At 36.8% G+C, this 25,368-nt stretch overlaps 3 protein-coding genes and 1 pseudogene across 3 annotated transcripts; 1 reads left to right on the forward strand and 3 right to left on the reverse strand.

The window, feature by feature from the left end:
- Positions 1-18: 18 nt before the first annotated feature.
- On the reverse strand, positions 19-4,667 carry LOC114730202 (LRR receptor-like serine/threonine-protein kinase RCH1; the record flags this gene model as incomplete). Its single annotated transcript, XM_028917233.1, is given in 10 exon segments — positions 19-203; positions 206-256; positions 348-470; positions 473-1,136; positions 1,139-1,245; positions 1,248-1,457; positions 1,460-1,723; positions 1,726-1,861; positions 1,863-3,243; positions 4,627-4,667. Coding segments are annotated over 10 exon segments (3,162 nt in total), but the record flags the coding sequence as incomplete, so codon positions are not given.
- Positions 4,668-6,795: 2,128 nt separating this feature from the next.
- On the forward strand, positions 6,796-9,976 carry LOC114730201 (putative kinase-like protein TMKL1; annotated as a pseudogene).
- A 773-nt stretch (positions 9,977-10,749) lies between these two features.
- LOC114730199 (probable pectate lyase 8) lies at positions 10,750-14,426 on the reverse strand. Its single transcript, XM_028917231.1, has 6 exons — positions 14,335-14,426; positions 13,920-13,985; positions 11,735-12,377; positions 11,541-11,644; positions 11,311-11,449; positions 10,750-11,215 (listed from the first exon to the last, which is right to left on the reverse strand). Exons 1-6 carry the CDS (start codon positions 14,424-14,426, stop codon positions 10,994-10,996), a joined length of 1,266 nt encoding a protein of 421 aa, XP_028773064.1. The 3' UTR covers positions 10,750-10,993.
- Positions 14,427-24,510: 10,084 nt separating this feature from the next.
- On the reverse strand, positions 24,511-25,045 carry LOC114730200 (protein LATE FLOWERING-like). Its single transcript, XM_028917232.1, has one exon. It carries the CDS (start codon positions 25,043-25,045, stop codon positions 24,521-24,523), a length of 525 nt encoding a protein of 174 aa, XP_028773065.1. The 3' UTR covers positions 24,511-24,520.
- Positions 25,046-25,368: the final 323 nt, after the last annotated feature.

Genomic DNA, 25,368 nt, shown 5'->3' on the forward strand with positions numbered 1-25,368 from the left:
TTCTGGGCTAGCGTTCACACACAACAAAGCCACCCCTAAAGTCTGCAATATTTCTTCTATTTCAGGTGCAGGCCTTGCACATAGGCTTGGATCTAGCACTTCACTTCCTCCTCTTTTCTGTCTAACCCAGTCAACGATGTGGAGCCCATCTGGTATTGTTGGGTCAATTGGTTGCTTCCCTGTTAGTACTTCTAATACAACAATCCATAACTATACACGTCACTTTTCTCTGTTATCTTCATCATGTATCCATATTCTGCATAGCAGTTAGTGGTAAATGATAAATATATGTTAGCATTAAAGACCAACAAAAATAAAGAGATGAACTTTAGGACCATCGTACTGACCAGGAGCAATGTAGCCATAGGAACCTGCCAGTGTGCTAGAGGATCTTGCAAAATCTCCCTCATCAACAAGTTTAGCAAGCCCAAAATCTGCAATGTATGGCTCAAAATCAGGACCTATGAGATATTGTTGGCCTTGATGTCCCTATGGACAATGGGAGGAACACAGTCATGGTGAAGATAGGCCAAGCCTTGAGCTGCTCCCAGTAATATCCGATACCTGATGTCCCACTCCAAGCAGTTTCCACCACTTCGTTCATGCAGCAAACTTCCCAGGCTCCCATTTGGTACGTAGTCATACATAAGTAGCCTAGTATTTCGATTCCAAGAGCAACCAAGGAACCTCACAATGTTCTTGTGTCGAATGGAACCCAGGGTCTTAACCTCAGCTGAGAAGGAATCACGAACTCCTCTGCCATGAACTGCCAACTTGTCACGTTGGCAATCATATCTAGCAGCCGTTGTTGTTGGCCATAGTTTTTTCACAGCAATGACATCACCATTCTCTAGTTCTGCACGATAAACAACACCTGAACATCCCTTTCCTATCATATTAGAGTCAACCAGACATTTTAGAACTTGATCGATGGAGAAGTTTAATTTTTGAAATGGTGTAAACTGCCAAGGCCATGAATCCCCTCCCATCTCAGAATCGTTATCATCCTGAGCCATTTTCTTTGCTCGAACCACTGTAAGAATCCCAAAGATTGCCAGTGCAATGGTGAAGGCACTTAGCAATCCTATGCCCAATTTGATTCTCTCAGCTCTTTTAGAATCACTTTCATTTGTGCTTTTGCCATTGCAGAATTGCTAATGAAGCATGAATCCCGGCCACTTGGACACAAGCCCTGATTTCCTTCCAAATCTGTTGGTAACAATTGATGGAATAACTTGATGTCCGAAGATAGCCAGTGAACTTGTTGAAGGAGATGTTGAGAGAAACAAGATTTTCAAGTCCTGAAAGAGCCACCAAATCTCCTTCAAGCTTGTTGTGGGAAAGGTCTAGAGCAGAAAGCTTATTTAGAGAAGAAACCTGTGGTGGGATTACTCCAGATAATGCATTGTGACTCAAATTCAAAGCAATGTCAAGTGCTTCTATATCAACAGTTTCGGTGGGATGCTTCCTGAGAGATTGTTGCTACTGAGATCAAGGAGTTGAAGACTTGAACAAAGACCTAGTGATGAGGGTATGGATCCAGAGAATGAGTTTCTGCTGAGAATAAGCCTAATAAGTGAAGAGAGTTGGCCAATATTAGCAGGAATTTCACCAGAGAAGTGATTCAGAGAAGCATCTAAAACCTCAAGCCTTGTGAGCGAAGATAAGGAACGAGGTAAAACACCAGAAAGGGAGTTATTGCTAAGGTTCAGCATTTGCAGTTGTTGCAATTTCCTAGCTCAACTGGCACTAAACCAGTAAGATTATTCTCTGACAGATCAAGAAAGTTTAAGTTACTGAGAAAACCAAGTTCTCTTGGAATCTCTCCACCAATTTGGTTGTTCAAAAGTCGGAGCCGAATAAAGAGAACTACATGTACCAATTTCCTGAGGTATAGGCCCAGAAAGATGGTTAGAGATTAGCAGAAGCTTTGTCAAATTTTGAAGCTGAAATAAGCCTGGAGGTAAGCCATCAGTGAGTGTATTATATGACAAATCAAGAGCTTCTAGGCTAGCACAACCACCCAATTCAGAAGGAATGCTTCCTTCAAGTTTATTTTGCCAAGCAAAAAAGACAGTAAGCTTCTTCAACTTTCCGAGTTCAGCAGGAATTGAACCTGATATTTGATTAGTATCTATCTGGAGCTGTATGAGCTCCGACAGATTGGAAAGAACAGGCGGGATTGAACCAGATATGTTATTGTTACTTAACATGAGCTCTTCAAGATTCGAGAGGTTTCCAAAAGTAGTAGGTATGGTTCCAGACAAAGAGTTTAAAGAAACATCAAGAATCTTCAAGTTTCTACAGTTACCAACTTCTTGAGGCATGCTTCCAGCAAACTTATTCTGCCACAGCAACATTTTCTCAAGTTTCTGAAGTTTACCCAGCTCTTTTGGCAATGAACCAAATAGTTCATTCTCATACAAAAACAAGTTCACAAGCTCAGAGCAGTTTCCTATTTCAGGAGGAATCTCACCAGACAACATAGTATTATAAATAGAAATTGTCTGAAGCAACCTTAACTTACCTAAAGAAGCAGGTAATGAACCAGAGATTCTAGTGTCAGCCAGACCTAATATAGTCAGATTCCTGCAATCCCCAAGAGCGTCAGGAATCTTCCCCACAATGCCATTGTTTCCTCCGGCTCTTATAACCTCCAGATTTGAAAGTTTTCCCAACTCAACAGGAAGAACTCCACTAAGATTGTTATCGAAAATATTAAGGTTCTTCAAACTAACACAATCACCAAGCTCTTTGGGGATTTCCCCAGTAAGCTGGTTAGAGTTCAAGCTCAAATTTTGGAGGTTTTTTAGCTTGCCGATGCTGGAAGGAATTGCACCAGAAAGATTATTTGAGCTAAGATCAATGGTTATAAGCTCGGGACAGTTTCCAATATCAGGTGAGATCAACCCAGAAAGGTTAGCACCTGAAATGACAAGTTTCTGGAGAAAGGAAAAAGCTGAAATGTTGGGAGGAAAAGGAAGCGCTAATTCAGTTGCTTGGATGTTTATCTCTGTGACGAAGTTTTGTGAAGAGCATTTGATGAAAGACCAGTTACAAGGGTTGGGATTTGAAGGGTTCCAGTCGGAGAAAAAAGAGGGAGGAACAGAGGAGGAGGAGGAGGAGGAAGTGTGGAGCCATGAAAGTAGAACTCGAGCTTCATTGTTTGAAGAAGACGAAAGATGAGGAAGAAGCAGAAAAAGGAAGGTTGAAGAACGGAAGATGAAGAAGTGAGAAAGATTGCTGCCTCGGCATTTGGTGGTGATCGTTGTGGTTGCTCAAGAACCGCCTCGGCCTTGGCATTGCCTCAAAAACTCCAAGCCCCAAGCACTACGCTTGGCCTTGCATTGCCCTCTCTCTCTTCCCTCCACTCACAGTCTGAAAACGCTGGTGTTTATTACCACTATACTTGCTTTGAGGAAAAGTAACCAAGTAAGAGCAAGAGGACAACAGATTTTTAATATGATAACTCCTAGAAGTAGGAGACAAGAGATTGTTAATGTCTTAATAATAAAATATGCAGGGAGACTGAGACCACTACCACCACCACCCTCCTCGGCCTCGGGGTTCTGTTTTCTGATATACATATATATATATATATATATATGAATATGCATATACAGACACATGCGGGGAGCTGAAAATCGAAATTCGAAAGCTATATAGAGTATGAAAGCCTCGTTTTATACGAATGGGCAGATGTCACATGTGGTTTTGCATTGTTTTCCTCAACCTAGTCACTAGAGCAACATGGGGTGTGTTGTATTTACATGCATTTTGGGTCTTGGATGGAGGAGCTGCCAGTACTTCTTTATTTTGAAGCGCGGTAGGTAGTTGTTAATTTGCGTTGCTTTTCTGGCATTTTCCTACCTTCTTTTCCAACGTCGCATTCAAAGCACAGATTCCCGTCCCCTTTGAACATCATTACTATTGCTTGTTCACTTAGTAATCAGCGTCATGGCCTGCCTTCATAAAATCGTCCCTGCGAAGTTCTTAATCTATTTTGCTTCAACTCAAAGAATACACAGTAACAGTGAGCACTACCTCTAGAAGATTAAATATAATGTTTTTATAATACAAAAATGAGTTGACAAACACAACTCATTTGAATTAGCTGCTTAACCGGCTGCATCACGATGCTGCTATAAGTAATAAGGTCTGATATAGGAGTGATTTCTTTGCCCAACCACATATCAGTAATATTCAAGAGTTAAACAAAAATATGCAGGAAGCAAAAGGAATCCATTTTGAAGTGAATGTACGTGAAGAAGCAAAAGGAATCCATTTTGAAGTGAATGTACATGATTCTAAAACAAGGAGCAATGGGCAAAATTATTTAGAAAGCAGGATGGGCGCAATGGTTGCGATGAGACAGACACAGTCTACAAGAAGAGAATCATATTCTCATACTATTATGTCATTTCCCCTGAAACCAAGGCTCATTCATTATTGCAGCTAATGGCTCCCTTGTGCTTCTTAATCACAAGAGTATCACATTCGCTTGTGATTTTATCTCAAAATGTGCTTCGTCGTGATACTGAAGTCAGACTAACATTCGGCCACTCACTATTAATTTAGGCTCTGTGGTTCACAAGCCCAATATTTTGCAGAAAAATGAATATGTACTCGTAAACTATAAGAGCATGTTCTCCAACATTACGACCCATAATGCAAAAGCCCAAAAGAGACCTCCTTCTAGGCCCTTGTGCCTAAATTTCACTTGTTTTTAAGAAAAATTATATGAAGCCACTAAAAATTAGTTCAATTGATAAGAAATCGACTTATAATTTATAAGGTTGTGAGTTCAAATTCTGCTATTAATGTGAGGATCTGTTGGTAGGTGATTTGTAAGCACCTTTATAAGTTTTCTCTGGCAAGGAGTAGTGATTATAAGAAAAATAATCAGATCAAGGGAGAAATGTTGGAAGTTAATATGATAAAATGTTGGAATACATTAATATTTTAATTAATTTAAAATATTTGTATTTTAGGATTTAAATTAAATATTCTGATTTTTATTTGTATTTTTGAATCTTAAAAAATAAAATGATCAACAACACATGCCTACATGTGTTCCTTAAAATGGACTGCTCTTGCGACTTCTGATTACTGATCACCCTTCAAAAAGGGTGATGGCACTATTTCATTTTATTCTCCTGACTATTATTCTACGATAGCCTAATATAAATATTATTACCATGCAACATCTATCTCCTGAGAGAGAAAAACGGGCTAAAGATGATCAATATGTAAAAAATATAATTTATTTTTCTAAAATACTGTTACTTATAGAGAGGATAAGTGGGAAAAAGAACGGGTGAAAAAAAAGATGAGGGAGACATATAATTAATTAAGTATAAAAAAATATTAAATGATCAAACAGATTCAAATTAATGCCTATTAAAAAAAAAAAAGCCCTTATGTTTGATGAACTAAGCTAGAGGGAGTATTTGTCAAAATAGTTGTTTACATATAATTAATTAGATTATTTGTTTCGACAATATTTGTGGTTCTCCTTTTATTGAAAGTCCATTTGTAATTTTGTGGTGGACGGATGGAGTCGGTCATATTATGTTTAAAATATACCTAGGAAACATGTCATTGGTATTTTAAGTCTATATTTGACATAAAATATGAATTATATCCCATTGGTGAGTTTGTGTTTTTTATTATTTTCGCCTCGGAGCCGCAGCATAATCGTTTGATGCTTGATTGCGCATGCGGATGTAAAAGAATCATCATATAATGAATCTGGTAATATATTCAAAATATCACGACACAAAATTCTTTCAAAGGTGCTTGAATATATAATCTTAATATAAGAACTCGTTTAACTTTTATTTTAATCTCAGATATAAGATCTTAATACACTTTGTCTTTTATATTTATCTATTTTTCTTAATATAGTCTTTTCAATAATGATAGTTCTAACCAGTACAAATTATTAGTAAAGATATTTAAAAAGAAAACAATACATATTTATTACAAATAACTTACTTAACTAATTTTTTTAATTTATTCAAAATAGTCAACTGGTTAGTATAAATTATTAATACAAGTTGATATATAAAAATGATAGGTCTAATGATAGATGCGATCGAACTGATACACACATACAGAAGGAAGCAGATCCATATTGAAACTTGAATTAGCCAACTCATCTTATAGTCCGTTCAAGGGCTAACCACGCACACGAACGCATGCGTTCTTATCCTCAATATTCAAATCATCAACAACCTAAGCGTGCCATCAGGATTTGTTTTCCACAACTTCCAAATATTCTAAATTTTATTAAACCAACAAAAAAAACATGGAAATTAAAATATAACGAAAGAATTTCTGATAATGTTACTATATACTATTTCATTCAGATTCATCTCTTTGTAATTTAATATTAATTTTTATCCTCTATTTTTTAAAATTTTAAAATATAAAGAGTTTAAATATAATCAAAACTAAACAATACTGCAAGAAATAAAGAAACCAGCTTGAACATCATATGGGGAAAAAAGTCCGAACTTAGCTGAAACAGAATCTTGTCATCTCAGAACCTAAAGATATTCCGTCATAATAACAAGTAATCATAAGCATTGAGTGAGTTCAGTGAGTTGAGGCGACAGAGTTATCATGCAGTCTCCGAATGAGCCTTGCTTATAGTCAAACGGTGTGTCAGCTTTCCCAGTATTATAATCAACATTGAGCCCCTTTCTTTGAATGGAACACAACACGCCCCCACCACCAACTTTCCCTCCCTTCATAATTCATATCTCTTCCCACTCCCACTTTCATTCACTCATGGCCTTCATCAAGATTTTCTCCCTCCATGCTCTCATCTCCTTCGTCTTCTTCTGCTACACAGTCTCTCCCTCTCCTTCTGCCTCCTCTGACGTTGAACTTCTCTTGGGGCAAATCAAAGCATCCTTACAGGGAAACACCCAGGATATCATTTTGTCTTCTTGGAACTCCTCTGTACCTCTTTGCCAATGGAGGGGTCTCAAGTGGGTCTTCTCCAATGCCTCTTCTCTCTCCTGCTCCGTCTCTTCTCCTCATTGGACCAATCTTTCACTCTTCAAAGACCCTCATCTTCATTTGCTCTCTCTTCAACTTCCTTCTGCTAATCTCTCTGGTTCCATCCCCCGGGAGCTTTCTGAGTTCCCTATGCTTCAGAGCCTCTACCTCAACTTCAATTCCTTGACTGGAACAATTCCTCTTGAACTCGGCTATAGTTCCTCCCTCTCCGACATCGATTTGCGTGAAAATTTTCTGAGTGGAGCTTTGCCTCCGTCCATCTGGAATCTGTGCGATGGGCTTGTTTCTCTCAGACTCCATGGAAATTTGCTCTCTGGGTCTATTCCAGAACCAGCATTGCCAAATTGTTCTTGCGAGAATTTGCGATTTCTTGATTTTGGCAACAACAACTTTTCTGGGAATTTCCCAGACTTCGTTACTCGTTTTGGTGGGTTGAAACAGCTTGACTTGGGTAGTAATATGTTTGTAGGCTCGATTCCTCAGAGCTTAGATGGGCTAAGGCTCGAGAAATTGAACCTTTCCCACAACAATTTCAGTGGGGTTTTGCCAACTTTTGTGGAACCCAAGTTTGGTGTGGATATTTTTGAAGGGAATAACCCAGACTTATGTGGGCCACCCTTGAGAGGTTGTGGTGGAAATTCTAGTTCTAGACTAAGTGCTGGTGCTATCGCCGGTATAGTTATCAGTCTGATGGCAGGAAGTGTTGTTTTAGTTTCTTTGCTGATTGGGTATGTGCAAAACAAGAGGAGGAAGGGCAGGGGAGAGAGTGACGATGAATTGGAGGAGGAAGAGGACGAGGAGAATGGTGATAATAGTAATGGTGATGGTGGTAGCAGTGAGAGCAAGCTTATGTTATTTCAGGGTGGCGAGAATTTGACGTTAGACGATGTGTTGAATGCAAATGGGCAAGTTATGGAGAAGACATATTATGGGACCGTGTACAAGGCAAAGCTTGCTGATGGAGGGACCATTGCATTGAGGTTATTGAGAGAAGGTTGCTGCAGGGACACGGCTTCAAGCTTGCCCGTTATAAAGCAACTGGGAAAAATTCGCCACGAGAATTTGATTCCTTTGAGAGCTTTCTATCAAGGAAAAGAGGGGAGAAGCTCCTTATTTCTGATTATCTGCCTCTTCGGACCCTGCATGATCTTCTCCATGGTAATTATAGGATCCTTCCCTTCTTGTTTGTGTGTGTTTTAAATGTAACTCCTTGCATGGCCATTTCACATTCATCAAAAACTCGAGGTGAACCAATTGTTTCAAGTGTCTCACTGCTTATTAGAATTTTAATCCTTCGTGCTCAAAACATATATAAGGGAATAGTCTTTTCATTTATCCCAGAACTAGATTTCTTCTTCAACTGAGGCACTACGGGAATAACTTCGATTGTAAATTGTTCGCGAAAAAGGTCATGCTAACTTTGGTCGCATGTTTTTAAGCTATCATAGGTATATTTGAACTTCTATGGAGAGGATCTCTTCTAGAGACATGAGATTAGGACAATACACTAATGAATACTGTTATGGAGCAATAATATTCATGAGGCTCATTTGACACCAAGATTCCACAATAAATCTTGAACCAGGTTTGGTTGCATCAATAAAGTTAGTAATGAGAAACTTTATCTTGGACTATTGAGAAGCCTTCTAGCTCAACATGCACTTGAGCAAATGATGAAAATGGAAATTTCCAGATTGGTCCTTTAGTTTGGGTGCGTGAACTCTAATGATGTGTACTTCAGTTGGCTACTTTTTTCAAATAGTTGAATGGCCATGTCCATTACATGGGCAAATGCCTATGCATTTCATTCTTGATCTTCGTTCTATGGAAGAAGAATGATTCAAAACAATCACATTTGAGACACCAAGGACTTGCAAAATGCCATGGGAACAGAGAAAAACACTCGACCTAATGCAGCTGAAAGTTTTAAATCATGGTCCTAAAATATTGACAAGTGTCTGACAATCTTGAAAAATTTATTACTGCATAAAAAATAATTGCTGCCCCTTTTTCATTTGCAATCATGGCATTGTATGAGGCTTATTGGCAGTCTCTGTTACGTCTGAAGTGGAAGGTAGTAGCAAGAACTAATCTCTAATGAATGTCTTTTCATTTTATACTTTATTTGTTTGGACTTTTGATATCAAGGGAATCTGATTTGAAGGCTTCATATAGCTTGCAATTGATCCCTCTCTTTCAATTTTGGTTTTCGGCAGAAATCAAAGTAGGAAAACCAGTGATGAACTGGGCTAGGCGACACAAGATTGCATTGGGAGTAGCTAGAGGGCTTGCATATCTTCACACAGGACTTGATTCTCCAATTACACATGGAAGTGTCAGATCAAAGAACATTGTTGTGGACGATTTCTTCGTGGCCAGGCTCACTGAGTTTGGGCTTGATAAGCTGTTGGTTCCAGCAGTAGCAGATGAAATGGTGGCACTTGCCAAGTCTGAGGGTTATAAGGCTCCGGAGCTTCAAAGGATGAATAAATGTAATTCAAGAACTGATGTTTATGCATTTGGAATATTGCTGTTGGAGATTTTGATCGGGAAGAAACCTGGAAAAAGTGGGAGAGGAAGTGAGTTCGTAGATTTGCCTTCTATGGTGAAAGTGGCAGTTTTGGAGGAGACAACAATGGAGGTGTTTGATGTGGAGATTTTGAGAGGGATAAGAAGTCCGATGGAAGAAGGGTTGATTCAGGCTTTGAAGCTAGCAATGGGTTGTTGTGCCCCTGTGGCTTCAGTTAGACCCAGCATGGATGAAATTGTGAGGCAGTTGGAGGAGAACAGACCAAGAAACAGGTCTGCTTTATACAGCCCCGCAGAAACTAGAAGTGGAAGTGGTACCCCATTTTGAGCTTTTGCATAACTAATTGAGTCTTATTCATAATGTGTCTTTCTGAGCGCGTTTCTGGTGGATGATTGTAATTATTTTCTAGATAATGCATTTTAGAAAGGGGAGATCTGTTCTGTTGTTCATGGGTGCAAAGAAACATTTCTGTGTATTACACATACAATGCTATAAGAATCAGTCATACGGAAGTTTCGTGTCCACGTCTTATAAACAGTATAAGCTCTATAAAGGTTGAAATTTGATGAAATGATCTTGTGGCAAACAAAAGTGTCATGGATTCATTAACTTTGATCCGATCGTTTTCTGGAGTTAGTATCTTGTGGAGATGGCACTGAAACTTTTGCTTGATAAGCATGTTCGAAGTATTTGCGTTTACAGTCTGATCAAGACGATATCAATGAAATGAATCCAAACACGTTATATTACAGATGGCAGTTGAATAAAACATTAGCTTAAAAATGATATTAATTACAGTATAAACACCATCAGGCGGACTAGTATGTGCAATATTCGAAGTACAAATGGGTTTCCAACGAGATTAAAACAGGTCACTGAGAAAGGGCACGCGATAAATGCGATTCATAAGAAGAGGAGGAAATGCTGATTCAAACAGATACACAAGAAGCTATTTCAATAATAATAACATCAACGAGTACATCCTTTTCTCCATTTTAGCCATTCATTTGGGACAAACCAAGTGTTCTCTAAAATGAAGGGCTTACAAACATTGTTCAGGGAGCAAGTAGACAAGATCAAACTATATATAACTGGGGAGACGAAAATAGACTAAAGGGGCAGAGATGAGAGTAGATTTGGTTTCCCTCTAAAATTAAGGGAACAACCCTTCAATTCAGTAAGTGAAGCAATTGGGAGAATGGCCTCTTGTGAGCAATCATTGCTATCAAATTGATGACAGTTGACACACTAAAAGAAATGTACACCCTTTTCTTTCCCATTTACAATATCTAAATGGGGACAGACGTGACCAAAATGGTTGCAAACTCACTCAATACACCTAGAAAATGCAATAAACGAGGAAAAAGATTGAGAACTTTACTTTCTTCCTTTCCTCTGTCCTTTTTCTTTCGTTATTCTATCTTTGTTTTGGTATTAACACGCAGAACCCCTCCGGCAGCTAAGAACACCGGCACCAGAGGTGATGGTACCAACCAAAGAAGATGATTTGGCTGATAAACTTGAAGCTCTGGCATAGCTGGCTCCAGAACCAGCACCTGACGAAGTGAAGAAGGCACCATTCAGCAAAAGGTCTCCCTCTGACCTCCAATTCCAACTTTTCCATACTCCTTGATCCGTGTCAACTCTCTTCGTCACCTGTCAACATCATTTTTCCCACTTTTAAGGTTTCTGAAATGGCCTATCAAATAAATACGTAGTCCCTTTTTTCCACATATCATAGAGTAATTTACCTCCTTAGCAAAAGCGTTCTGAGGGGCAAGGTATCGGTTCCCCTGGCTATTAATGGTGGGATCTGCACTGCCACCAATTGCATACATTTCCCAGTGGGTGTAGTCATTGTTGACCACGTGGAAATACCCGTGTCTGCATCTGCGTTTTCACAACCCCCAACCTCCATTGTTAATTCAAGCTCACAGTTTAAAACCATCAATACATCATTTGACAAGTCCATATGATTTACCTTGGCATTCTCTGAATAAGGCCCTCCCCAAAATGGTTGTAGGCAATGGTCACTTGCATATGCTTATCTCTCACATAAGAGTCACTGTGACCCAAAAGCATCACCTGTATCAACGGATGATCGACACACGTTAATTACTTCTCCCATTTATTTCAGTGACTCAGGATGGAAGAATGAGGAGAGAGAGGATTTACCTCATCGTGGTGAGTAAAGAAATTGTTGGAAATGGTGATGGCAGTCGAACCCATGACAGCATCAACAAGACCATCTGCACATTTAGAGAGTGAGTTGTGATCAATCCAGATGTGGCTCGCACCAAAGATGGAAATTCCATCTCCATCAGCCATGGTCCTCCATCCGTAATGCGAAGGCGAGCTACGAACCATGGCGTTGCCAGTTGGTTTGCAGTCATGGATGTTCAGGCCGTGGATGATGACGTTGGTGACGTATTGGATAGTGATGCATCCCCCATAAGCGATGTGGACGTTGACACCGCGGCCATCAATGGTCTTAAAGCTGTTCATGATGAGCTCTTGCTTTAGAGTGATGACCATGTCCCTTTTGAACACAATCCATAAGGGAGCGTCTTGGATGACGGCGTGGCGGAGGGTGCCTGGTTTTGGGTTGACGGGGTCGTCGTCGCTCGGGTCGCTCACAACGTAGTACTTTCCGTCCCGCCCTCCGATGGCATTGCGTCCGAACCCAATGCCGCAGTTGGCCAGCTGTTTCCGGTGGCGTTGCCAGTTCCGGTCACACCGCCAGCAGTCATCGATGGGATTCCCCGTCCCGCAAGAGAAGAAACCCAAATTCCTTCTTTCCGTATGATTGCGTATGCTCCTGCAAATTCCGTACGAGTCACATTAATGTGACAAGCATTGTATTATTAGTCAAGATAAAATGTACACACTAAACTCGACAATGGACACAGTATCATGTACTGTATATTAAGTATGATTTGCATTATTAACAGCCTCATGCTCATACGATATAATTGCAGACGTAGCATGGGGAACTAATATTCCTGATTTTAGAGACTGGTGATCTTTCTTAGTTCTCCTCCACAGGACAAGATCTGATGATTCTGCCTCTCTACTTGGGGTGTCGGTGGCCATCCTCTAATTAAAAGAATGGAAATTTGGTTTGAGCATTTTTCGCGGAGACAATATGAGGATATATTATTGGGGAAAATATATGAAAAATGAATGTAAAAAGTTGGGTTTTTTAAATTCATATTAGAGTATCTCTGAATAATAATTATCTTTCCCAGAAAACACAAATCGTATCTTCAGGCTGGAGAGACAGAGTGGACAAAGGAATCGTTCATGCATGTAACACCATCTATGGTTGAAAGACGTGGGAACTGCATAGATTCCTATCCGATTCCTCTGAATAGAAGGAAGGGGCTTCAAAATTAAGAATGGATGAAGGCAAAAGGTATTAAATGTCGATAATTAATTTAATAATGAAGAAGATGTAGATAGAGTATCATATAGGAAGTAGTATTAAACAATAGGTAGTAATAGATGAAAATAAGGGAAGAGAGAAGAGATTAATTAAAAGCGGGAGGGCCGGATCAGGCGACAGAAGCATGTGGTTAAGCTGGCAAATAGAATACAAAGGCGATAACGCAACTTCTCAAGAGATCTCATCTTCTGCAAAGAACATGGTGCGGCTGATTCCTTTGAGTCTTGAAAGGGAACTCGAGAACGTGAGCTTTTAATTAAAGCAACAATTATATCTCTAAATAAGTTAGTATTAGATACTTCACCCCATCACTCTTTTCCTTTCTACTCCTCCTCCTACATTCATCTCCAATAAATGAGAATTTTCACTGAATTAATGCCTCCAACTGATGACAATCAGCAGCTATAGATCTTTCTTTACTTGATTTTCTTAATCAGTTATACTACAGTCAGGGGAGGTTTACAACACCTTGTCGCTTGTGCTAATAATGTGGCTTGAATCTTGGGAAATGACAATAACGGAAATTTTATTGAACTATAAAAGAACGTATACGCAGTAGTAGCTTGTTAGCAAAGCAATGGGAGAGGGAAAAATGGCAGCTTTCATTTAAAACTCGCACTGACCATCTTGACTGGGTTTTTATTAAAGTGAATGGCCAGGAAAGAGAAGAAAATGACATGAAAGTGGAATGAGGGTAAGTTATTAATTCGCCTCAGTTACTAATAGATCATTAGATGCTAGTGGGTTTTGATTGCTGATCATGTATTGGCTTAGAAAGGCCATGTGACTTCCCTGTTCTAAGCCCGAGACCAAATTAAAATAATGCAACCACTCACATGCCACGTGAGATTAAATATTCATTCGCACAGGGAAGGAAAAGATGATGAGAAAGAGAGAGAGAGAGAGAGATATTACATATCGACCATAGTGGCTATCTCCTCCGGATTTTTTACTGCATGCTCATTCGTAGAGTCATTGAACCTGGAAAAAGGCAGCGCAGAAGTAAAATAATGTTAATTACCCGGAATGGCTCACTAAATCATAGTTGCTACAATGACTACAGAAACATGCAAGTTTTGTGATTTGGACTTCGGAGCTAAAAAGTAAAAGCAGAGAGTCTGGCAATAGATTGATGAGTTGCTGTAGCTTTCTAAGAAAACTGGCCGGTAATCACATTGTGCACACTGAGCTGAAGGGTCATGAGAACATAAGAGGATATTATGAAGGACTCAAATTTTCCAGATCCGATCTGAAGTTGGCGTCTGGCAAGAAACAGAGTGATTGGCCAGATTTGGAAGCTTTGACATGATATGGAGTTAGGAGAATATACCTTTTCACGGGGTAGGCTATGGCGGCAGGTAAAAGCAGGGGCATGAGCAGAGAGGTGAGGGCCAAGAATTGGAGAGAAACAGAGATCTGCATTGCTGCTTGTGTGCTGTGTGTGGTGAAACAGGGGAGTATGAAGTTGAGCGGGGCAGGGAATGACGAAGAAAGGGGCGCGGGGTGGGCTTTTATAGGGAAAGACCCGCCTTATGGAGGTCGCCTGCTGCCATAATGCCACGTGGATTTATACGACCGTACGAAATTACGAATCTTATTATCTCCTCGCTCACAGCCTGTCCTTCCTTGCAAATTTATTTTACCCATTTGGCAAATCATTTATTTTCAAGATTTTAATTATATTCTAATAATAGCTAAAGTATATATTTGGTCTTTTAATTTTGTACAAGATTTTAATTTGATCTCTTTTAGGCTTGAATGATTTGTTTTTGCAACAATTATAGTTATTTTAAAAATTAAACTTAATATTTTAGTATTTGAGAATATTTTATCAATATTTAAGATTTCAATATCATCATTTTTGTTAACAATTTGAGGGTTGAATGACTAAAATATACTTTTTAAAATTAAAAGATCAAATTAAAATTTTATATAAAGTTAAATGACTAAATGCATAATTTAACTCTAAGAATTAAAGATCAGAGTCAATATCAAAATAATTCACTAGCCTTCGTTCATTTTATTGTAATTAAATACTGAATTCCCATTAATCAATTATCTTAATTACTTTTAATTTGGTTTTTACTACATGTTATGTATAATTTATTAATAATAAAATTTTGGATTCAAATTTTCTATGAAATATAAAAGTTGGTAAATAGCCACTAGAAAGCAAATTAAGTGCAGGAAGAGCGATCAAATTAAAGTTATTCATATTTCAAAAACTGGAAAAAAAAAAAGTATTCTAGCATGTGAGATATATTTTATTTTATTTCTCTTCTATTATATTATATATGTATTCACAAGTGACAGAAGAAAATTTGAAATGCAGGGTTAGGTCTTCAATTAATTGAGTAAATATTTTTTACTCGATTTCAACATGCACGTACGTACCATATTTATTTGTTGCAAATATATATATTTGTGCGACCGCGCGCGCAAATGGCCTAGACTTTATTTACATATATGATAATTATGATGGATGTAATTCATAAAAATTGATGCATATGGAAATACAACATTGAACTGAATTCCGCATCCACCATACTAGCACTATAGTTTTTACCCGTCGTCGTGGCCGCTGTTGGGTGAATTTGCCTGGCTCAGTTAATTTATTTGAGCCTTCCAACATTTAATGACAGCAGTAATAATATCCATATACTTCATTTACGAGATATGTAAAAGCCTTCTGCAATCTTGATTCTGACCTATATATTGAGAACAAATTTTCTAAGAAATTAAAAATAATTTGAAAGGATTGATTAATTGGTAAATAATAGAAGGCTCAAAGATCTAAATCCTTTTTCAATGATCTGAACCTTTATTGTAACAGAAGCTGCTAAAAAGGAGAAAGAATTCTCAGCATGCATGACCCCTCCTTCCTCATTTACTAAAGCAGAATTGACAGCCAGCTAGTTGGCCAAGTGCTTACTGTGCATGAGTTTAATTCCCAATGTGATTCTTGATTTTTTTTTAATAATCAAGAAACTTTTCAGTTTCACTAATTAATTATATTCTTATGAGTTAGTATGAATAATACAATTCGATTTGTAGTATATAGGATGGGGAATTCTGGGTGTATGTGGCTGCGCTTTTTGCCTTGCAAAACAAAAGAATGTCTTGAATTTTAAAGAGAGGCTTTTGATACGTGCACGAAAAGCATCAGTTTCAAATTAAAAGAGTGATCATCACTCTTACGCAGTCACATCACATTTTTAGCAAAACCAAAATCTAATTAATTGATTAGGACTCACCATGCTTATATGCAGTTTAATTTATCCATCCATCGTTTCACTTACGTATGTCGACCCATAATAATATATATCTCCGATATAAATAATCTATAGTGTTTAATTACTAATTTGCTGTTATTTTTCACCAGCTTGCAGTACCATATGTATCAGATAATTAATGAACACCACATATATATTCACAAACGGTGCCCTGTGTTTTTGCGTTTGAATGAAGATGCAAGTGAAGCTAAAATTAACAGATCGATCAGTAGTGTAGGCACTTTTGTTGCTTTTGAATTTTGGGCATCAATGATCAGATGAAGAAAGCGAAGTGTACGTGTAGGGCTTGTATCAAATTTTGCCCACATAAAAGAAAGGGGTTAATGACTTTAGTGTTGGTCACAAAATTAAGAACGGCCAACTTATTATTAATTAATATATTAAATTAATTACACGAGCAACATGCATGCTTGTGATGAACGTGTTACACCAACTTGCTTGATTTATGCTTCTTACTGTCCTCTTCAAGTTCTTCAATTTTGGCTCTTTGATGATTTGCTGCTTCTGTTACGTCAATAATAAAGGTCCCTCTGATTATACTTTTCGTTCTTTTCTCCGCTAGCTGCCTTCTGTTTTATGCCTTAATTGGTCATTCATTGGTTTTGTCTCCATCTCTGCTTTAAAACTTTAAAACGCGCTAATCATATTATCATCTTCATTCATTTCTCTTATTCCCTCGATTATCAAATTTGTTAGACATCATATACATGAACATATGTTTTACAAATGCATATGATTAACCAAGTGACCCTTCGCTGAGTCTGAGGAAAATAACAAATCTAGAATGATACTTTGGAATAATTTATTAATATATGTAACAAGAGGAAGCAATATAATGCAGGCCAAAAAAAATATAATGCAGGCTTTCACGTCTTAAAGATTTGATAATGTGAAGAATAGCGAAGGCCGAAGGGGGCAGCAACAATGAAAGAAGAGTTAAGATTAGGTTTGACCCAAAAATGGCGATGCAAATATTATTAATTTCAACTACCACATCATCACAGGCACGCACTTGGATGCATATTATAACTAATGCACACTCACATGCATTATTCTTCACTCACCTTTCTATTACTATAATATATCATATATATGAGCGTGACTATTTTTGTATACGTATATGTAGACCATTTTTGGTTTAACTTATACATACCATATTAGTTTCTATGTATATGTTAGCCACATATTGCATTTTATAATTTATATATATTGCCGCTCCGGTCCAGTTGCAATGATTATACTACCTCCGGTTCACCCAGTTGACTAATTTGAGGAGATTAAGGAAAAAAGTTAAGTTAGTTTTTTATAATAAATAGATGTTGTCTTTCCTAAAATATCCTTACTAATAAACTATATTAGCTAGAACTATAATTATTAGAAGAACTACATTGAAAAAATACATAAATATAAGAGACAAAGGAGATTAGGGTCTTATATTTAGGATTAAAATAAAAGTCAAACAGAGTCTTATATTAAAGACCGGAGGTAGTATAAAAGAAATAATAAAATATAATTGGACGATAGATACATAGTGACGAATCACAATAATCACGCAAATATGAGATTGTGCGTCCCATGATTATGGATGAAGATCATGGCTTGTGACCTTAAGATCTCACCTTTGATTTGATTTCCCACCTTTGTTTTGGTCTTCCATATATACAAGTAGTTATAACGGTAAAAAGTTTCTTTAACCTTCAAAGATTTATTTATTCAATATAATCATGAATTGATCAAGATATGTTTTGTTATAACTTATAATCGATAAGTCAAACATCTCTATATATGGTCCAATTGGGCTATGTGAACGTTCACATGGATGAGGTTGACAATGGAAGTGGTACGTATGAGATGAAGGAGGAATTGGGGTTGAAAATGATTTATTAAAAGCGAGAGACCATTCTTTGACAAAATCATGAGTGTTAAACACGCAGCAGAATATATACTCTTCTCACTTCTCAGGGCTAATTAAGGGGACGTCTTCCCTAAGTCATGCCTCCTTGTCATGATCATATTATATTCCTTCGGTCCTAAATATAAAACCTATTATGTGGTACAAATTATATTATAAAATGGGTCTTATATTTAAGACTGGAAAAATATCAATTAGTATATATATATCATCACTTTCAACTTAATTAATGGTCCCACAGTTTTAGTATGCCATGCATCCCTCCATCCATCATTTGCATATTATTCATCCAGTCTTAAATGTACGAAAAATCCATTTTATATATACTATATAGCGGCCTTACTTACATTTAGATTAGAGAAGTACCTTATAAAAAATTTTCTTTCTCTGGTCTCACTTCCTATTATGTTTGTCCTTTTGTCAATAATAGGAAATTTGGGCCAAAGAAACAAACTTATTTCTAACTTCACTTACAGTAATTTCTTGACTATTGGAAACTAGAAGCCTAGCTAGCTGAAAACATTTCACTACTTACTCAAAAATATTACTACCTCCAATCCTAAATATAAGGACTAATTGATTAATTTGAGTAGATTAAGAAAATAAGTTAAATTAGTTATTTGTAATAAATAAGTGTTGTTTTTTCTAAAATATTCTTGCTAATAAATATGTATTCACTAGAACTATTATTATTAGAAGAACTACCTTGAGAAAAAAAATGCATAAATATGTGAGACAAAATAGATTAGAATCTTATACTTAAAACCAAAATAAAAATTAAACGAGATTTTATATTAAGGACCAGAGGTAGTATTTCCAAATGGCTTATGCACCTGGGATGATGTGAAATATTTCTAATCGACCTTCTAGTTTTTAACAGCCATGAAATTATGGTCGCTCCAGCAATGATAATGTTGGCCTATACTGTGGTTCTGAGCAATGCATTTAGTTACATACATCTAATTTATATTCTTTTACTATGAAAAATGTGTAATTTAATTTAAGTAGTTTTAAGTGAAATGAAGGCAATTTACTTTTAAAAAAAACACAAATTAGTGTCTCTAATTAATTGAAATAGGTTCTATTCACGATTGTTTTATTTTATAGGCTAATATATATATAGCCTTTCATTGTCGGCGTAACTATGCCCTGCATTTGCAACAAACTAATGAGGACACCTTGTAATTAATCAACCAAAAAAAATATATGTTTTTCTTTATTGAAGCTTGACTCGGAAATGTCATATATATTAATGTATGACTTATTTACGAGTGAACATTAGAAGAGAATTCTCCTATATATGCCACAAACACAGACATGTACGTAAGATACTCCACATGGGAGGTACTATTAATTATTCTTTTATTTGTGATCAAAGAAATAAACAATTGGGTTGATTCTCGTACTTAATTACTTACAATCCCTTGCCTTCCCACGATTCAAGCTTCCAACTTTGAAAACTTGCGCTATAAATCCTAATCGACTAATTTATAATTAAGCTGTTTGACTAAGTAATAAGTAATCACGCATGGAGTATAGGAGTATAAAGATGCGGATCAATTTTTTCAAAAAGAGAAGGCGTTCAAAAGTAATGCATGGATATATATATATATATATATATAAAATTGACCAATGATGACGGAGGAGTTCACATTAGCATCGATAATTATTTTTCGAAACGAATTTTTATGCAGGAAATTCAAATTAAACACACAACACCTTGTTAAATAATGTACAATGTCACATTCAAATCCTTCGCTAATTGCTTGGGCTATTCGATTTATGGGGTCTTGGACCTTCATTAATGAACCATAAAAAGTAGCTTACGCTAAATAAAATATGTGGAAAAGTTGTGAAAAACAATGTATTTGACTCAAATCAATAGAGATTTTTCTGGACAAAAATCAATAGAGAATGAAGCAATACCAATATATATCAATACATGCCCACGGTAGTTGAGTCTCGCTGAAAAATTCTCAATTTTCCCCACAAATGAGAGTTTGAGGTTATTATAAATGGAAAAGATCATGTTAAAAAAATTACTTCTAATTGGACTCCACCATACTCAAATTGAATTCAATAATAATAATACTCCTCCGATCCTTAATATAAGACCCATTTAATTAATTTGATTAGATTAAGGAAATTAGGTAAGTTAATTAATTATAAGAAAAGTGACTCATTTTTCCTAAAACACCATAATTATCTTTCTTAATTCACAATCTCCCTCTTCTATTTGATTATGGTTGAGGGAGTATTCATAGGAGTAATTTAGAGAAAATTGATAAATATAAGAAATGGGTCTTATATTTAGGACCAAAACTAATTCAAAAAAATTAGGTCCTATCTTAAAAACCGGAGGAGTATTATTATATAGGAAAAATGATACTCCTCCGGTCCTTATTATAAGACCCAATTTGACTTTTTATTTGGTCCTAATTATAAGACCCTAATTCATTTTGTCTCTTATATTTATGCATTTTTTTCAAGATAATCCTTCTAATAATGATAGTTTTAGCCACTATACTTAATTAGCAAGGATATTTTAGGAATGACAACACTTATTTATTATAAATAACCAACTTAACTTACTTCCTTAATCTCCCCAAATAAGTCAATTGGGTCTTATAATTAGGACCGGAGGAGTAATTGGAGACCCTCTAAGATCATTATTAGTGGCTGCAGATCTTGAATAATTGAAAAAATATGCATGGTACGTCCTGATTGGCAATTCACAAGGACCATGATTCTTTTATGAGATTTCAATAATTAGAATTTTTTAATTCTGATTAATATTGTCATTTTCCCTATTAGATATCGGATGATTAATTATATTAATAAAAAAAAAGGAAACTATGAGGTTGCCTTTGAAGGAAAAGCCGTACGTAAAACGCAATCCCCAGCAAATAAAAGGCTTGACTCCCTTACATCCCCAGTCATATGCTGATCATAATTCTACATATGTCTGCTATAATCACACACACACACACACACAATTTTTTTTTTATAAAAAAAACGCTAATATGCATAATAAAACACTCTTAAAAAGAATTACATTGTACATTTATTTGATCGTTAATAATGTATCAACCATCTCTACGAATTTTGATATAGATTAGTTTTAGAAGAATAGATTATTTAAAACCAGATTAAAACGTGTAGTTAAAGTTTAAAAACATAAAATGTGGATGACGTATTCAAATGATGGTTATAATGCCTTAGGAATTAAGTTCCTGATAGGTAATGTTTGATGGCTTCCTCCTTAATTAACTAATTAATTAACGTAATTCACAATAACGTAAGAGTTGAAGCATATGTTGTAGACTTGTAGACATCGTTGCTTGTTTCAGGAACGCATATGGCTGGTTGTTATAGCTGGAAGTTTGGATTGGGAAGAAACCAATTTAATTAATAATAAGTTGCTCAAAATTTTCTGAATGGGGTTAATTATAGTATATGATTGCAAAATTTAATTAATAAGACACTTCACTTCTATTGCAAAACAACGTAACAGCTCCATACAATAATAGTCACCAGGGAAAAGACAATACTTATTAGGTAGTGACATGTGAACAAGCTATCTCCCACAGGTTACACCCTAACCCTTTCACATGCCAATAAAACAATATCTAATTTATTTGCTAATTAAACTCATCAGGAATCTAGCTAGAGCCTAACACAACTTTGCCCTAATTAATTAATAGTGCATAATGTGAACCGGCTTCGTATTATAAACAACTAACTTTAATTTCTTTCAAAGCTCCATTTTTAGTTAGTGCACTTATCTATCTATAATATAATTACGATTAGCTCTTTCTCAAAAGAAACATGCTCGTATATAATATGAATATGCATGTTGTGGTGCCTAGCTTGTTTAATATACATGCCATTTATATGATATATAGGTAGGTATGATTATAAAAATAGTACAAAAGATAATTAAAATAAAAACACTTAATCCGTGGTGATGATTAATTGATGACCGCATATACTTGCGTGCTTCCCGTCGGAAATTTCGGTCATACCAATGAATTAATAAATGGTACATATTCTGAATATATTTATATATAAGGTGCAGAAGTAATGGGAAGTCAGGTACAACGGAAGAAACTAATTTCTCATCTATGCAGTGAATTGAGATTTAGGTTCCTGCTGAAATAAGTGTCCATAATGCAGCAACACAAGTTATGCATAGATAGAATGCGTAGCTTGGTACGTGTCAATCCCTTATTCAGGCGTGTGTATTCTTAAGGACATGCATATATGTGATACGTATATAAAATAACATATCCTACACAATTTAATACTATGTGCGCAGAGACAGAGAGAGAGAACCTTTTTGTCTGCGCTGCATGAAGATGATTCTCACAGAGTTTTTAAGAAAATAGAAAGAAAAGAAGGGATGATGGATGAGAGAAGTGAATCACATGCATGTACTCATTATATATTTTTCATAAGTTAATTTATTTTTAAAAAAAGTCTAGAAAAGATATAAGAAATTAAAAATTGAAAGAACATTGAGATGGAGGTGAGTACATGAAAGGATATATGTGGCCAGCAGGATTCCCTTGGTTTGAAGAATGAAAAACCGCTGGATCGGAGGATGAAAACAAGAGTGGAAGAAGTCAATTGTACGTGTTAAAAAAAGAAGACATGGAAGGCACTACGTAGTACATGATGAAACCAATGATTAGGAGTAATTTAGCAAATGATGGGAGTGATGAGGAAGAATATTGGGATTAAATAAACGGGAGAATTAAAACAGCAGGCGCTGTCATTGGCGTGGAATGTGGGAGGCTCATAATGTGTTGGTGGACATCATCATTAACAAACATGGTACAGAACAGAATGTATATATGATGAACGTTACGTTGTTAATGAAAGTTTTGTTTAGGCAAAGTCGCCTGAGATGATTGTGTGGCTGCCATTTGGGTGAACGTTGTTAAAAGGGGGGGGGTATTATATATACATATATATATTGTATAGTTTGAAATGAATTATGTAAATAGATAAGAAGAAAAGAAAAGGAAGAGGAAATGATTGAGAGATCGAAGAAACATGTGAGGATGGATGGAGGGACGGATGAGTGGGACATTGGGTGCATGGAAGGGTACTGGGGAATATATGAGGGTGGCCGGGTGAGAGACAAATGCCAGCTTTTGCCACCTCGATCCATTCATTATGACTCTTATCCATTCATTTCTCTTTACTTCTCAACTCTGTTCCCATGTGACCCCCCAACCACCCCTTCATTCTTTTTAAAAACCTTTGCTTGTGCTCTTCCATGCAAGCATCTTGATATTCATAATAGAGGGAAAGCCATCATGAAAATGTTTGATGAGAGATGAGGCGATGAGATCCCTTGTTGGGCTTTTGGACCCAATGGAATTAAACCACAAAACAAGGCCCCATATGGGCTTTCTCAACAACAAAAATGAACACCTGCTTCTTCTGAAGGGGGCAGTCTTGACCCATATGAGCTCAACCTTCAAAGTACTGTTTCTCTGATTTTGATCATTAAATTTTAAGCAGAGCTGACAATACAGGTCAAACCTGTCGGGCTTCCCAAATAAGCAAAGTGCTCACAAAGGGGAAGATTGACTTTTTAGTATTTTTCATCATGGTATTCTGAATCATAACGATGATACACAGAATGTCTGGTTTCAACTAACAAGAATACCTTCCATACAAGTTTTTCCTCTTTGGAAGGACACCTGGATTGAAATTTATTACTCATTCTCAATCAATGCAACATCAGTCATCTTTTCTTTTTTTTTAAAAAAAAAAGGCTCTTGTCTTCCCCAACAACAAAAATGAAAACCGGCTTCTTCTGAAGTGGAGAGTCTTGACCCATATGAGCTCAACCTTCAAACTACTGTTTCTCTAATTTTGATCATTAAGTTTTAGGCAGAGCTGACAATACAGGTCAAATTGTCGGGCTTCCCAAATAAGCCCGATTCCTTTTATGTATAGAAGCCCAAATAAGCAAAGTGCTCACAGAAGGGAGGATTGACTTTTGAGTACTTTTCATCACGGTACTCTGAAAATCATAACATGATACACAGAATGTCTGGTTTCAACTAACAAGAGTACCTTCCATACAAGTTTTTCCTCTTTGGAAGAACACCTGCCTGAATTGAAATTTATTACTCATTCTCAATCAATGCAACATCAGTCATCTTTCTTTTTTTTTTTAAAAAAAAGAACAAGGCTTTTGTCTTCCACGCAGAGTACAGATTATGAGAAACAACTCTTAGCCTCCACTATTTCATCCCAACCTCTTCCCTGCCAGAACAAAAGGAAAAAGGAATCTATAGATGAAGAGTCAGATCAAGAGTTTGATCTTTCTCTTTACAATGACTCATTATGCCAATCCCGTGATCGTCGTTTGTCAATGACATGTTCCTGCGCCAATTCCCCAAGCCTCTCTCGCCGACATCTTCACAAAACCCACTGCTCGAACAGCTTCCCTCATAAAACACAGCATTCCCGCCAAATCTAGGCGCAACGTTCGCTCCAAAGTGGTCAAAAATCTGATGCGTTTGGAAGTGACCGAGGTTTGAAGCGAGGAACACGGTAGGATTCAGAAGACCCATTTGATGGGTGGGAGCACCAAAAGGCATTGGAGGCGGAAGAGAAGAAGCAAAAGAGGCAGATGAACACTCAAATGCCCTTTTAGCCTTTCTCGCAGCCGTTCTCTCTTTTTTGTGGGCATTCTGGTGTCCTCCCAAAGCTTGAGAGCTGTAAAACTTTCTCGAACAGAACTGACACTGGAAAACTCGAGAGTCTTCTTCTCCTCCTCCGACCTTGCGGACTACTTTTTCCTCATCTTCCATGTCAATACTCTGTGAAGGGAACAGCGGAAAAAGGCAGTTCAGAATCGCTGAGGCTGTTTGCGATGGAGTGTGACCAATAAATAGAGAGAGGCGTATGGGCTTGGGAAGCGGGAAGAGAAGAGATAAGAGACATTTTGCGTTTCCCAAACAAAACATTTTATTCATTCCATCTTAATCTTAGCATGATGCAACTCCATAGTTCGCAAGTTGAATCTGACAACTTCGCCGTTTCATGACTTTCTTTGGCTTCTTGTCTTCATAATTATTGCCCCTTCCAACTTCTTCTCCTTCCCCACTATAAACCATTTAGAACAGCTTATAAA

This window comes from Neltuma alba, unplaced genomic scaffold, assembly GCF_004799145.2.
Source record: "Neltuma alba isolate B1F8T4 unplaced genomic scaffold, ASM479914v2 tig00012716_pilon, whole genome shotgun sequence".
In the NCBI taxonomy this organism is placed as follows: Eukaryota; Viridiplantae; Streptophyta; class Magnoliopsida; order Fabales; family Fabaceae; genus Neltuma; species Neltuma alba.